Source organism: Schistocerca gregaria, chromosome X, assembly GCF_023897955.1.
Source record: "Schistocerca gregaria isolate iqSchGreg1 chromosome X, iqSchGreg1.2, whole genome shotgun sequence".
In the NCBI taxonomy this organism is placed as follows: domain Eukaryota; kingdom Metazoa; phylum Arthropoda; class Insecta; order Orthoptera; family Acrididae; genus Schistocerca; species Schistocerca gregaria.
In genome coordinates, this window is record NC_064931.1 from 614,513,210 (window position 1) to 614,528,206 (window position 14,997).

At 38.2% G+C, this 14,997-nt stretch overlaps 1 protein-coding gene across 9 annotated transcripts in view; it reads right to left on the bottom strand.

The window, feature by feature from the left end:
* LOC126299402 (ATP-citrate synthase) overlaps positions 1–14,997 on the bottom strand; it is a 152,295-nt gene that overhangs the window by 20,097 nt on the left and 117,201 nt on the right. For all 9 annotated transcript variants that reach the window (XM_049991279.1, XM_049991276.1, XM_049991283.1 and 6 more), the window contains exons 14-17: positions 10,345–10,465; positions 7,676–7,914; positions 3,495–3,590; positions 1,370–1,579 (exon numbers count right to left, since the gene is read on the bottom strand). In XM_049991279.1, the coding sequence (XP_049847236.1) occupies positions 1,370–1,579; positions 3,495–3,590; positions 7,676–7,914; positions 10,345–10,465 (666 nt within the window). The remainder of the gene's footprint in view (positions 1–1,369; positions 1,580–3,494; positions 3,591–7,675; positions 7,915–10,344; positions 10,466–14,997) is intronic.

Consider the following 14,997-nt stretch of genomic DNA (forward strand, 5'->3'; position numbering starts at 1 on the left):
AGAGTACAGATAGTACTCTGCAGCACTGGTTCCTTACTTAGCTCGAAGCTATTGCAAATCTCTCACACAGATAAAAGTGCCAAGCTAGTGGGAAAAAAGGCAGGTGACTCCTGCATATAAGAAAGGTAAAAGAACGGACCCTCATAATTACAGACCAATACCCTTAACACCAGTTAGCTGTAGAATTCTTTAACACAATCTCAGTTTGCATACAGTGAATTTCCTCAAGGCAGAAAAGCTTCTGTCCACAGACCCACACAGATTTAAAAATTATTGCTCATGTGAAACTCGGCCTGCCCTTTTTTCACATGATATCCTACAAACCATGGACTTAGGGCAACAAGCAGGTTCCATACTCCAGATTTATGGAAAGTGTTGACATGATGCCCCATTGCAGACTGCTGAAGGTCTAAGGTTCCAAGACATGTGAGCGGTTGAAGACTTTTTAAGTAACAGGACCCTGTATCTTGTCCTCTGCTTCTATGTGGAGGTGTCATCACTGTGTGACTGTAGGAGTATACATGATGACTCTGACAGAATTTCTAGTTGATGTAATGAATGGCAGCTTGCTCTAACTGTAGAAAAATACAAGTTAATGAGGATGAGGCAGAAACATAAATTCATAATGTTCAAATACAGCATTAGTAGGGTGCTGCTTGGTACTGTCACACTGATTAAATAACTAGGGATAATGTTGTAGAGCGATATGAAATGGATTGGAGTATGCCAGGTTGGTAGTAGGGAAGGCAAATGCTTGAATTCATTTTATTGGGAGAATTTGGGCAAAGTGTAGCTAATCCATAAAGGAGACAGCATACAGAACACTAGTGCAACCCATTCTTGAGTACAAGGATCCCTACCAGGTTGAAAAAATTCAGAGGCATGCTACTAGATTTGTCACTGGTACGTTCAATCATTATGCAAGGATTATGAAGATGCTTTGTGAACTCAAATGGGAATCCCTGGACAGAAGCCAATATGGAAGCTTTTAGGTAGCTGTTTTTCCCCTGCCTTATTTGCAAGTGGAATAGGGATGGAAATGACTAGCAGCAGTACACTGTACCATCCACCACATACTGTACAGTGGCTTGTGCAGTATGTATGTAGATGCAGATGTAGATGTAGATGTAATTCATATATTAGAGACAGTTAATGAGACAAAATATAGTTTATCACTGACTACATATTAACAATCTCTCAACACCCTTGAAATTTCCACACGTAGTATACTATATCTAATGAGAAAAGTATTTGCAACAGTCTAAGTGAATGAGTAAATGGCAATCTCAATGTAACCAATAATACTAATATTCTAGATACTGTAATCAATAAAATTTAAGAGAATAAAAGAAAAAAATACTATACGTACAATGGTCAAGAGTCCAGAAACAACAGAAGATACCAAATCTTTGCCAGCACGAGCACAGACAATGGTGTTGTGAGCACCAGAAACTGCTGGTCCATGATCAGCTGTTATCATCAGACACATTTCAAAGTACTTGCACACATATGCTGGTAAGCATCGTTGAAACCACAACAGAGATATCACTCCTCCAATTCCCAAATTTTGCTTCAGAACCTGGAAATATACCAACAGTGATTAGATTATTTCATACAGCTCCTATATACTCCAAGTGGTGAAGTTACCATCAAAAACAAATTTTAGGTCTGAAAATGACAGAAGATTAGGGATTAACAGCCTGTCACCAGTAATGAGCTCTTTTTAGAGAGAGAACAAACTCTGCAAACTCTGACTGGACAACACAAATAGATGTATTAAATTAATACAACACATTTTATATGATAGACCTACTAGAACACCTTTTCCCTATCAATTTAGATATCACACTAAACTGCAAATACATTCACCTTAGTCCCACCATCACATAAACTGGATGGCAAATCTGTAACTAGAAACAAGTCTGCAGTCATATCAGAGTATGCAGCAATTGGGTTGCACTGTACATGTGCATCTCACTTCTTTTTCATCACTCTGGTTGTCCAAACGAAGTTGAGCCATATGTAGTTCTCCAATGGTCATCCCTTAGCCAAGTAAATCTTTCCTTTTGATGGCTCGATGAGGTTCATTGAAGCCGATTAAGTCACTTCACAAATAACGTTTTGTAATTATTCTCCCAATGACACAAGAACTTTCTCCTCAGCAGAGATGTATGAGGAAGTAAATATTGCAATCTACATCTACATCTACATCTACATCCATACTCCGCAAGCCACCTGACGGTGTGTGGCGGAGGGTACCTCTATCGGTTCTCCCTTCTATTCCAGTCTCGTATTGTTCGTGGAAAGAAGTATTGTCGGTATGATTCTGTGTGGGCTCTAATCTCTCTCATTTTATCCTCATGGTCTCTTCGCGAGATATACGTAGGAGGGAGCAATATACTGCTTGACTCTTCTGTGAAGGTATGTTCTCGAAACTTTAACAAAAGCCCGTACCGAGCTACTGAGCGTCTCTCCTGCAGAGTCTTCCACTGGAGTTTATCTATCATCTCCGTAACGCTTTCACGATTACTAAATGATTCTGTAACGAAGCGCGCTGCTCTCCGTTGGATCTTCTCTATCTCTTCTATCAACCCTATCTGGTACAGATCCCACACTGCTGAGCAGCATTCAAGCAGTATGCGAACAAGCGTACTGTAACCTACTTCCTTTGTTTTCGGATTGCATTTCCTTAGGATTCTTCCAATGAATCTCAGACTGGCCTCTGCTTTACCGATGATCAACTTTAGTTTCATATGACTTTTAAAATAAGAATATGAACATAGAACACAATTCTGGAAAATTCAAAAGCAAACAGATGTGAGTAGTTAAAGTTGGTGCAAATTTATTTTTACTTATTAAAACATTAAACTATTTCCCAAGTCCAACCTTAGGCACCCATATACCTGTTGTATTATTGTCAATGTGTAATAGTAAGGATTGGAGAGTATTTTCAAAATGAGAAGTCTAAAACAAAGTAAAGACAACACATAGGGATCCTTTACTGACAGCCACGATGGAGAACAAACTTCCTACAGTGACATAATTTTTCCTAACAAAACAGTGTAACAGAATCACTCACTCAGTAACGAGCATATCTTTTCAGTCACAATGACCCCAACAACCTGTGCAGGTAACCAAATGATCTCCATTCACCCAGTGGGTAAAATGATGCACAGCCAAATGTCCCTCTACAAAACTCATTTTAAATCTTTTCCAACAAAATACTCAGATTTAAGTAAGGACTGGGAATGCAAAATTTCATTTTACTGTTACATAAAAAGTCATTCTGAACTGGCGATTTCCTGGATTCACAAAACCAAGTACAGGGCCCAGCACTTCATTAATAAAGCCACCAAGCAGAGATAATGACAAGCATTTTCCCTATAGTTCTCTACACTCAAGGTTTGCTGTTATATAAAAAGAAAATCATAGAGAGACAACATATACTGCAACACAATAGTTAAAAGAATAGTGTGTTTTGGAAGATAACTTACACTGCTGATTGGCATTCCTGCGTAGATCAGCTCCTGGCCCCTCTCATCACATATGCTTGTCATGAAAGAGGCTGGTTTTCTTATAAGTCCTAATTCCTATAAAATGAGAAAGAGAGAAACAAACCTTATTAAAGATATGGCATTATATACCATTAAGAATTTATTCTCTTCTGTAATAATTTATGACTAATGCCTGGGTAAAAAGGCATAACTATAACACTAATTATCATCATCATCTGCCTGGAAACATACTAGCAAGGGGGAAGAGGAAAGAGAAATGGTTATGACTGCATAAGAACCAACAGTATGTCAACCCCCCCCCCCTCTCACACACACACACACACACACACACACACACACACACACACACACACACAGGGATGGGGAGGGGGGGAGGGAGAGAGGGGCAGAGGGAGGGAGATAGATAGATAGATAGATAGATAGATAGATAGAGATAGAGATAGAGAGAGAGAGAGAGAGAGAGAGAGAGAGAGAGAGAGAGATGCAAATGCACGTGCACGTGCAAATGAGAACATGCCCCTACAGTGTGCCAGCAAGACAGACAATGTCAGATTGCATTTCGGTAGAGGGAGATGTGGACTGGGAGGGGGTGACAGGATGGAAGAAGGGAAACTGTTGGGTGAAGGATGTGGGGACAATGGGTTAACAGAGATTAAGGCCAGAAGGGTTACAGAGGCAAAGGATGTGTTGCAAGCAGAACTCCTATCTGCATAATTCAGAGAAGGTGGTGGAGGGGAGGGTCTTGATGGCCCCCAGATTGTGAAGTAGCCACTGAAATCGTGCATGTTGTGCCACTGGTCAGTTAACTTCATTTTTGGTCACAGTTTGGTGGGGGCCATTCATCTGGTGAACAGTTGGTTAGCTGTCATATTGACATAAAAAACTATGCAGTGATTGCAGCACAGTTGGTATATGACATGGCTGCTTTCACGGGTAGCCCTGCCTCTGATAGGGTAGGTTAAGCCTGTGACAGGACTGTAGCAGAGGTGATGGATGGGTCTTGTACCTGGATCTTCCACACATATATGATCCCTGTGGCAAGGAGTTGGGAGTGGGAGTGGGAATGGCATACGGATGGACCAGGATGTTGTGAAGGTTGGGTGGGTGACAGAATGCCACTTCAAAATGGTTGAAAAGAATCTTTAGTGCGATGTCCCTAATTTCAAGGCATGGTGATAGAAAGTCTAAGCCTTACTTTTGTAGTTAATTCTTGAGGGTGGTGTCAGGATACGACATGGGAAATCTGTTTGCAGACTGGGTTTTGGGAGCAGCGCCTGTCTGTGAAGGCCCTCGTGAGACCTTGAGCCTCCTGCACAAGGGAGTTCTTGACACTGCAGATACGCCATCCGTGGATGACCAGACTGTATGGGGGAGATTTTTTGGCATAGAAAGGATTACAGATATCATGAAGTTGGTGGTTTGTGGGTTTAATGTGGACAGAGATGTAGATGGAGCCACCAGAGAGGTTGAGGTCTATGTCCAAAAAGGTGGTACATTGAGTTGAGGAGGACCAGGTGAAACGGATGGGAGAGAAGCTGTTGAGATTGTGGAAGAATGAGTACAAGGTGTCTTGGCCCCGAGTCCAGGTCATGAACCTATTATCAATGAACCTGAACTAGACAAGGGGTTTGGGTTTTTGGGAAGCTACAAACATTTCCTCTAGACGGCCTATAAAAAGTTTGGCATAAGAGGGTGCCATGTGGGTGCCCGTGGGTGTGCTGTGGATTTGTTTATATACCTTCCCCTCACAGGCAAAGTAGCTGTGAGTCAGAATATAGATGGTAAGGTGTATGAGGAATAAAATAGTGGGTTTGGAGTCTGAAGGACATTTGGAGACATAGTGTCTGATAGTGGCAAGGTCATTGACAAGGAGGATGTTGGTGTATAGGGAGATGGAATCAACAGTGACAGGTAGGAATCCAGGAGGTAAAGGGGTGGGAATGGTGACAAGTCAGTGAAGGAAGTGGTAAGTATCTTTGATGTGCCAGGCTACATTTTGGGTCATTGGTTGGAGGTGTTGATCAACAAGAGTGGAAATTCTTTTAGTAGGAGCACATCAACCAGCTACAACATGGCTTCCAGGATTGTAGGGTATGTGGAATTTGGAGAATATGTAGGTGAGTGTACAGGGTGAGATGGACTCAGGGAAGAGGATCTGCATTGGGCCTAAGGACTTCAGTATGGATTGGAGGTTGTACTGGACTTCTAGGATGTTATCACTATAGCAGAGCTTGTAGGCTTTGGCAGGATTGAAACTTCTATGGAATTGAGGTTTTTGGTGGACGTGTTAGCAACAGTTTGAGTTTGTTAGGGTTCTAAATTTTGTGAAGTGCCAGAAGGGGAGTTTTTGTGGATGTGGCAAACTGAAAAGGTCCGCTAGGCATGGTCTGGGTGTTATGAGGATTTGACAAGGGGTTCACTATGGGTAGGATAACAGGTGGCAGGTAGTGGTGCTATGAAATGTGAGAAGGATGTCAATTGAAGGTTTGGACAATTTATGAAGGTGGTGTCTGGAATGCTCTTTCAAGTGTTGGAGGGCAAGGGTTTTAATTTATATTCAGAGGCCTAATTCTCAAAATGCAAACCAATATTTCAACATTTGCTATCAATGAAGATGGTTAGAAGATGCACACAGCCTCCAGTCTACTATTACCAGATGAATGTAAGTGTTGACACCTTTCACATTAACAAGGAGAAAGGCAGCATGAGGAGGAAATAAATCAATACACACCATGGGCCTGTTTGAGTTCCACTCATTGGCAGAGAAGCAAAAGAAGAGAGAGAGAGAATCCTGTGTTACCTACACTGAACATTTATTTTCCAGTATCTGAAAATTAATATTAACTTTTAACTGCTCTTGTTTTTGCAGCTTTTGTGTATTTTATGCTAGTGCCAGTCGCAATTATGTCTTAAATGGCACAATCCATCATACAGTTATTTTCAACCACTTTCTCTTTGCATATTTTAAGACAAGCCTTTAAAATATTCAGTTATTATCTCCTTAATGTTTTATGAAGGATGTGGTGTCTCAAGGTTATTTTCACCTCTCCTCCACAAAGAAGACAGCTGTGTTTACAAAAGCAAACCAATGTTTAATGTACCTTCTCACACAGGTTATTAGGTACACTTCATATTATGCTTGTTTCCCATACACAGCCCAGTTCATTACTCAAGTTATTTTCGTTTCATGGAACATTGAATATAATTTTCCTGAATGCCATAACACATACAATAGAAAACATACTTTCAAAGTATTATACAGACTTTGGTATAATTTTTTCACCAAATAATGCAATTTTGCAAAACACACACACACACACACACACACACACACACACACACACACACACACATGTCGTTTGAAAGCATAAAGAGTGACAAGCAGACTGTACTCCTTTAAGTGAAGGTACAGAACTAAAATCCCACAGTTATTTCATTAACTATTTTTTAAAAAAATAGTTGGTAGTGAGTTTATCACACAGGTTAGGCATGTTTCAGGTTTCAGTGGAATGAAAGAGGCAATGACACATATCCTTGCTAAGAAGAATTGTCTTGCATTTTCCTAAATGCATTCAGAGGTGGCTATAACTATATAACTATATAAAGATACAATCAAGTTGTTAGATTATTGATCTACTTATAGCACAGGAGAGTGTCAAAGATCATGGATGGTAATTTACATTTTGATAACTCAGATACTCCACAATGTCTGCATCAACCTCTAATTTGCTGCACCAGTGCCCAACATGTCCTGCTCAGGAATGAATGTTCTTTGCAGCCACATTCCTGTGCTCTGTTCCTCTCCTTGGTTTTTCCCTCCCTATCTGTGGCTCCTTCACATTCACATTGACCTCATCTACTACATCAAATCCGACCACTCAGTCCACGTCATAGTGCTACCAAAGAATCTTCCATGCTTCCTCCCCTACCCTCTCGCATTGAAGAAGAATGTGGGTTAAAAATCTCATTTATAACATTCATAACATTTATAACAGCTCCTTTAAACTATGAGTGTATTTACTAATCCAAAGAATGGGACAATATAACATGTTGATTGGTATTTAACTTTGAAACTGTATTCACCTTTTGAGAAACAATTACAATGCTTATAATGCCCACTTGTGAAATTATTACAATGAAACCAGTAATGCAACACTTACCCTTGCCCATGAGTAGTCCATTGGCACCGTAGGTGGTGGAACCTCTGGAGCAGGAACTATCACACCACTTTCAACTAATGACTCATATACTTCAGCAATTACATCTCCAAAAGAATCAAATGATGGTGGGACATGAGCACCAGCTTCACTCAGTGCCTTATTCTTTGCAACAGCCGTTTCCATATCTGAATTAGCACATGATCCTGCATGACCAAACTGGACCTCTGATGTAAACATACCTGCAACATAACAATTATACAATTTGGAAATGTCACAATACTGCCAATTGTAATGCTGGACTGAATTTATTATTTTTGGGCCACCTAACAACAATATAATTGTCATCATCATCTCTCACGGCTTAAAAATGTTTAAAAATTGTCATTTTATATTCACAGCTACTGATTCTATTCAAATTTATTTGCTACAGACCAGCTATGACCTCAGCACCAAGCAGCATAAAGCAAACCATGTACACATAGTGTAAACACTAAATAAGTACAAGTGAAAATACCAACAGATTACATGGACAAACAACAACATACATACAGCATACAGGAATGAAACATGCTAACACGTAGTTGCCATGTGAAGAAAAATATAATTTTATATAACTGATAACAACACTGTGTGGTCAAATGTATAATCCAATATATTCAAAATGAACAAAAAGTACAGCAAAACATCATCAGCCACCAACATCTAACAGTCTCATCAACTAACATAAAAATGTAGACATGTGCACTCAAATGAACTCTCACACAAACTCAAAAATGTGGCCTAAGCAAACATCAACTCTTGACCACTACAACAATGAGCACTGAATTGGGCCATTCCGCAAGGTTGATCAGAAGTATGAAGCTGTCCCAGGAAAATGGAGTGAGAGATGATAGCAACAAAAAGAGCAATGAACCATCTTGTACGACAGCCCCAACTGTCAGTATCTTGTACGCCAGCCCCAATTGTCAGTACATTGCAATGAAACCAATATGGCAAGCATCCAGTTTCTCATGTACTGTTTCTTTTGTTTCTGCCTATAGCACATCACTGTTTGTTGTTACAAGTGTATTGACCTTGAATGTATTTTGGTTCCCAGGCTTTAGTATCTGATACACCAGTGTGATGTATTAGTGTGGAATGTTGAATAAAGCAGACCTGAAAAATCAGTTAGAAGAGAGAGAGAACAAAATCTTACTGCTGAGGAATTATGCTAGAATCAATTTACATTTACAAAAGCTTTGAAATATTGTATCAAAGAACATCCTTGTGTGACATACAATAACCAACAGACTGCGGAAAGAAACAAACTTCTTCACTCACCATAGGATGTGAAAGAAGAGGAAGTACAAAATTTAAAAAAAAAAACTGTAATATGCTTTTTCCAATACTCAAGACAGAGGTAAAAGCACAAACCAAGCAACAGAAGTGGAGTTTACCAGTATCAGTAGCCACAGGACAAGGAAGAATGAAATGAGAAAAATAGGAGACAACCTAGAATTATATTATTTTATGTTGGTGGTCGATACTCATCATTTGTGTGGTACATAATGAGGCGAAACAGAGAAACAGTGATCAGATAAAACACTTTATTAGGAAGACAATAAAACACTGATTAGACACTGAAAAGAAAGAAAAATCTGATGTTGCAGTAAGACAAGTAAAATAAGTACACTGCCTAACTCATTTGGGTTCCATCAATGCATCTACTATCATGTGTTTCATTACAGTTGTCACTGAGCAAAATATCTTCAATGGTCTCACAAGATTTCCAGGTGTGCCTAACCTGTCTGGTTCTCAGTTGTGTGGTCAGCAATCTGCAAATGTATACTATCACTACAGATAGTGTTTCAATTATTTTACATCATATAACTAATACATCTGCTATTTTGTTTACATTAAAGGCCATCAGTTTGACCCATTAAATTATGTGAAGATTTATATGTACAATATTGGAAACTTGTCTTTAAGTGAAAGCATTTGCATAGACTCAACAGCAATTATAGCTTTCCCATAAATCAACAGGTCAGGCCTAAAATGAATAGCAAATGCATTCCACAGACATTGTAAAATAACTTAAGAAAGCTAATTACAAACATAATGTACACTGAAGACAATGCTTCAACAAATAAAAGCAAAATGTGTGTAACCTAAATATATAATGACAATTCAAGTTGCAGAACATGCCACAACACAAACCCACCACAGTATATTTTCTTAATGAACACACTAAATAATATATTTTAAATTATGGAATTTTTCTCTTAATTACCACCTGTCACTGAGACTAGTGGCATTTATTAAAAAAGAAGAAGCTATTTATTAATTTTTAAAGACATATATTTTTACAAACTGACATTATGGACTGCAAATTGAAATCCAGCTATTGTACTCAAAAAAAAATCATATCAAATTGAACTTAAGGGTGTCAAGTGTAACATCTGAATAGAAAGTGATGCAACAAAGCAGTTAATATACAATCATTTGAAGGAAGTTATGGCAAATAATCAACACTCCTGGGATATTCTGTCTGAGCCACTTTCTTACTGCCCCTGCTCTAAAAGGCATTATATGAGTTTTGATAAATACATAGAAAATGTGCAGTGTTTGACACAACAAGATACACTTTGGTGAGACTAAGGTAACTACAGTATCAGAAACTACATTCTTACCTGCACATGTGCCTATGCACCATGCTACAAGTGGTTTAGTAATCCGTTTATCCTTTAGGGCCTTACAAACTGCATATTCTTCTACACCACCGACTTCTCCTAACAGGACGATCATTTTCACCTATGGGCAAAATAAATAACATAAAACATATGTTGCTTCTCGTGATATGGCTGTAGTAAGGAAAATTTGTATGTACAAGAAGTTATGAAAATAACACCAATAAAAATTGAACTTCAGGCAGTTAGAAAATAGTATCATTGTGGTGAGCTATTAGATCCTTCAATGGGAATTCACATGCAGCATCCATGGAAATCCAAACATAGGAAGCAAGCTGACATAACAAAAAACTCACACCATAATGAATATTCTTATTTCAGTATTCTACATAAACTGGGTAATATGATGTGAGAAGCAAATAACCATTGTTCCATTTTGGCTCCGCAATATTGTCCTTATTGTATTTACTCTGATTAGTTTCAAAAATGAGCTTTTTTCAGCAGTGCCTGGGCACAAACCAACATTTTACAGTGTACAGGGATAGTCAGCAAAATTTTGCACCATAAAAAGTAACTGCTTATTACAGCTTGCTTGTTAACATAAGACTCTATAAACATAGCATTGGATATGTTGTTCAATGTGCTCTTTCTGAGATTTGTTGCTCTGTTAATAGGTTCATACGTTAACATGTAAGCCGAAACTTTGTATTTATAACATATCGGCATGTCATAAGACACACATGATCTGTAGATACAAGGTAAACTCTTAACTAGGGATGGGGAAAAAAAACAATTTTATTTTACAGCCCAATTCAGTGATATTTCTTGCCACATTCGCCCCCCCCCCCCTTTTTTTTGCCAAAAGCCATGTTATTTTGTTCCAGATACATTATTATTTTTCCAAATTAATAAATATATTTGCAAGTTCGTTACTACTTTTTGACAACTTTCATATTACTTTTTGCCAAATTTGCTATATTTATTTACCAAATCTAGCATTTTTTGACATTTTGGTGTATTTTTTTTGTCAGAATGTTTATAGATAGTCAGTGTCACTTTTTGGCACAGTCAGTGTCATTTTTTGCCTTGTTCAGTGTTCTTTTTCACCAAACTCATTATTTTTTGGCAAATTCAATGTTTTTTTGCCAAACTCAATGCAGTTTTTTTGCCAAATTCGATGATACATTTTTGCCAAACTCCAAGCTCATTATGCGGAAAATGAACTGTCAGTGTAAGATTATACACGAACATCAGCATTGATGAGATTACAAGTCAAAATACTGTTTCAACAATTAGTAACTATTGGTTAGGAATCTTAGTACTGCTGTCTTCAGATTAATAAGGTTTTTATATGGCAAAATTATAAATTTTGCAATATCACATAAAAATTGCTGATTTTGCATTATTTTGCTAAAAACTGATAATTTTGCATTATCACTTTTGCAAAACTTTCCTGTCTCTTCTCATAACTTTCGTAATTTACTGTTGCATTAATTTTTCTGTAATGTTGGTTTTCATTCTGAAACAGCTCACACAACTCTACCTAGTAAGCCACAGTGCAGTGTGTAGTAAAAGTCCTCATGGTAGAATGGCCTACTGTTCCACAGTGGTGGCACATAATCCATATTCTGTATACAGTAGTGCACAAAACAATTTTGTAGTTGCAGTGTTTAGTGTCAGTACTGTTTGCATGCAGTCACAAGAGATCAATGCATGTAACTGTGTCACTCCATGAACAGCTTGATGCCACTGTCGTTACATAACTAGTAATCATGCAAGGTCATACAATAACAACATAAGTATATATTCCCTTAGCTCAAAGGTATTTTGAAATTTGCTTTGGTGGTACAGTATTCATTAACTATGTTACTTAGGCATTCACACAGTGTTTGTTTATTTTTAGAGACAACTAGAGGCAGGCCAAAACATAAAGAATACTCGGTTGATGTGAGACAAGCACTTTGCATGCTTTGGAGAAGGGAAATTTACAGTCTAGTGCTGCTAGAGACTATGGTATATCACAACAACTAATAATTGTGTGCAGTCAACAGTGAAATCAGGGGGGAACAATAGCCAATAAGCCAAGGTAAGATCATCCTGGAAAACAAGGTGGGAGTACATAACAATTTGTAGTGAATCAGTTGCTGATCCAAGAAAATCAGCTTGACAAATTAGGGATGATCAGGAGCAGTAGCATGGACTGTATCTACAATTCTCTACTGTAAAATGCCACCTAGCAGCAGGTGGCGTAAATGGTGAAGTATCAAGTCAACCACTCAAATTCAAAGAAACAGAAAGGGCATGAAAGAGTTTGCAAAGGAACTTGAAACTTAAGAGACAACAAAAAGTACTAGGTAGCAACCATTAAGCTCAACGGTGGCATCATGGTGTGGGAGTGTTTTTCTTGACATGGGGTAGGTCTTCTAGTCCAAATAGGTGGCAAAATGGGTAGTTTGCTGTACAGTGACATTTTTGAGAATAATATGGTTCCACACAGGAGAAAGAATATGCCATTTAATACGATATTTCAGCAAGACAACGATTCAAAACACAACTCCTGCCAGTGGGGAAAAAAATCTTTTCAGAAATAATCAAACTTTCGGAATCGCCAAGCCAAACCCCAGATCTAAATCCAACAGAACACCTCTTGGATGCAATGGATTGATATGTTTGTCATAGAAACTACTCAAATAGAGATCAGTCTGCTGCTGTCTTATTGGACAAATGGTTTCTCAAAACTCCCACTTGGCCTATTACAAAAGCTTGTGGGTTCAGTGCCAAATGAATTGTTCCTCAGATTCTAAAATAGTTTTGTTTTATTCTTACATACTTGGACCTACAAATTACTTTTGAGCAACATTCGTAACTCCTGTTTAGATGAAAGATAACTTTGTGTAAACTAAATGTAGTTTTGTACTAAATGGATTATAACTACACACTTTTCAACTGTCCACTAGCATTTATCTTTATGTAAATGTAACTAATGCTTTCTACAAGTACTTTTGAGTGCTACTGTGGATGCGACAGCCTGAAACACGCAAGTGCTTGCAAAACCTGTGGCAAGTGAACTTTTTAAAATGTAAATGGAGAACTGGGATCACTAAAATTTCTGGTGCTATGTCATCATACTACCGAAGGAAACAAAAAATAACCAATTTGTAAATCATATTTACAGCAAAATCTTTGAATATACTTTGTACAACCCCCAGTGTGAAGTGCACGAGTAGAAATCTGTCCTTTAAATACTATGCTCTTATATATAACCACATTTCTTCCTGGTAAATGAAGTTTTTGAATGTATTGCCTCTTTTTTCCTCACATTTGCAGACTCCTTTGATATGCAGTACTAGGTACTACACGTAACATCGAAAACAACTGGATAAAATACAGATTGGGGGAGAAAGGAAAAGTTAAATAAACGAGACGTTTCAGTAACATAGGCAATTACTTGCATCTTCTAACTTGGAAGGAAGAAAAAATAAGAATTTAATTCCTGCCAATGCAGAGATAATAAGAGATGAAAAAAAAATCAGTTGTAGCCTATTCTACATCTACATATCAACGTACACTCACTGCAAGTCACTGTAGAGAGCATGGCATCGGATACCCTGTACTGCTACTAGTGATTTCCCTTCTTGTTCCACTCATGAACAGAGTAAGGGAAAAATAACTGTGTATGTGCCTCCACAACAGCACTAATTTCTTTTATCTTATCTTTGAGGTCCTTGCCCAAAATGTAAATTCATGCCAGGAGAATCATTCTGCAGTCAGCTTCAAATGTCAGTCCTCTAAATTTTCTCAGTTGTGTTCCCTGAAAAGAACACTGCCTTCTCTCCAGGGAATCCCATTTTAGTTCCTGAAGCAACTCTGTAAAAAATTGCTTGCGGTACGAACCTACTAGTAAGAAATCTAGCAGCCTGCCTCCGAATTGCTTCGATGTCTTCTTTTAATATGGCCTGGTGAGCATCCCAAACACACCAGCAGCACTCAAGAACAGGACCCACTAGTGTGCTATAAGCTGTCTCCTTTACAGATGACTCACAGTTTGGAAAAATTCTCCCACTAATCCAGAGCCAACCATTCACCTTCCCTACTACAATCTGTACATGCTTGTTCCATTTCATAGAGCTCTACAATGTTGTGCCCAGATATTTAAACAATGAGACACTGTCAAGTAGAATGCTAATAATGCTGTATTCTCATTATGGGTCTATTTTTCCCACTCATCTGCTTTAACTTACATTTTTCTACATTTAGAGCTAACTGCCATTCATCATACCAATAAAAGAAACACCCAATCATTTATTTGAAGAGATTTAAGGAAACCATATAAAACCTGAAAAGGGGGAATGGATGGGATTTTGAAAGATGCTCCTTCTGAACATGAGTCAAATATCTTAACTTCCCCAGCACTTCAGTCAATGTCAACATCAGAGCTACATGTATACAAACAAAGTCATCTGTTTTTTCCTGAGATAACATTTTTCCACATGCGGTACTCTTGAGTATATTAAGTGGGCGTACAGTATTTTAGACAAAGAACTGAAAACATGCATCATATCTACTTCAACAGCAAGGCACACAAATGAACACAATAAGAAAGTGTCCTACGTCTTTCAATATTGGAGCAGAAGTGAGAGAACTTCCATGCTTGAA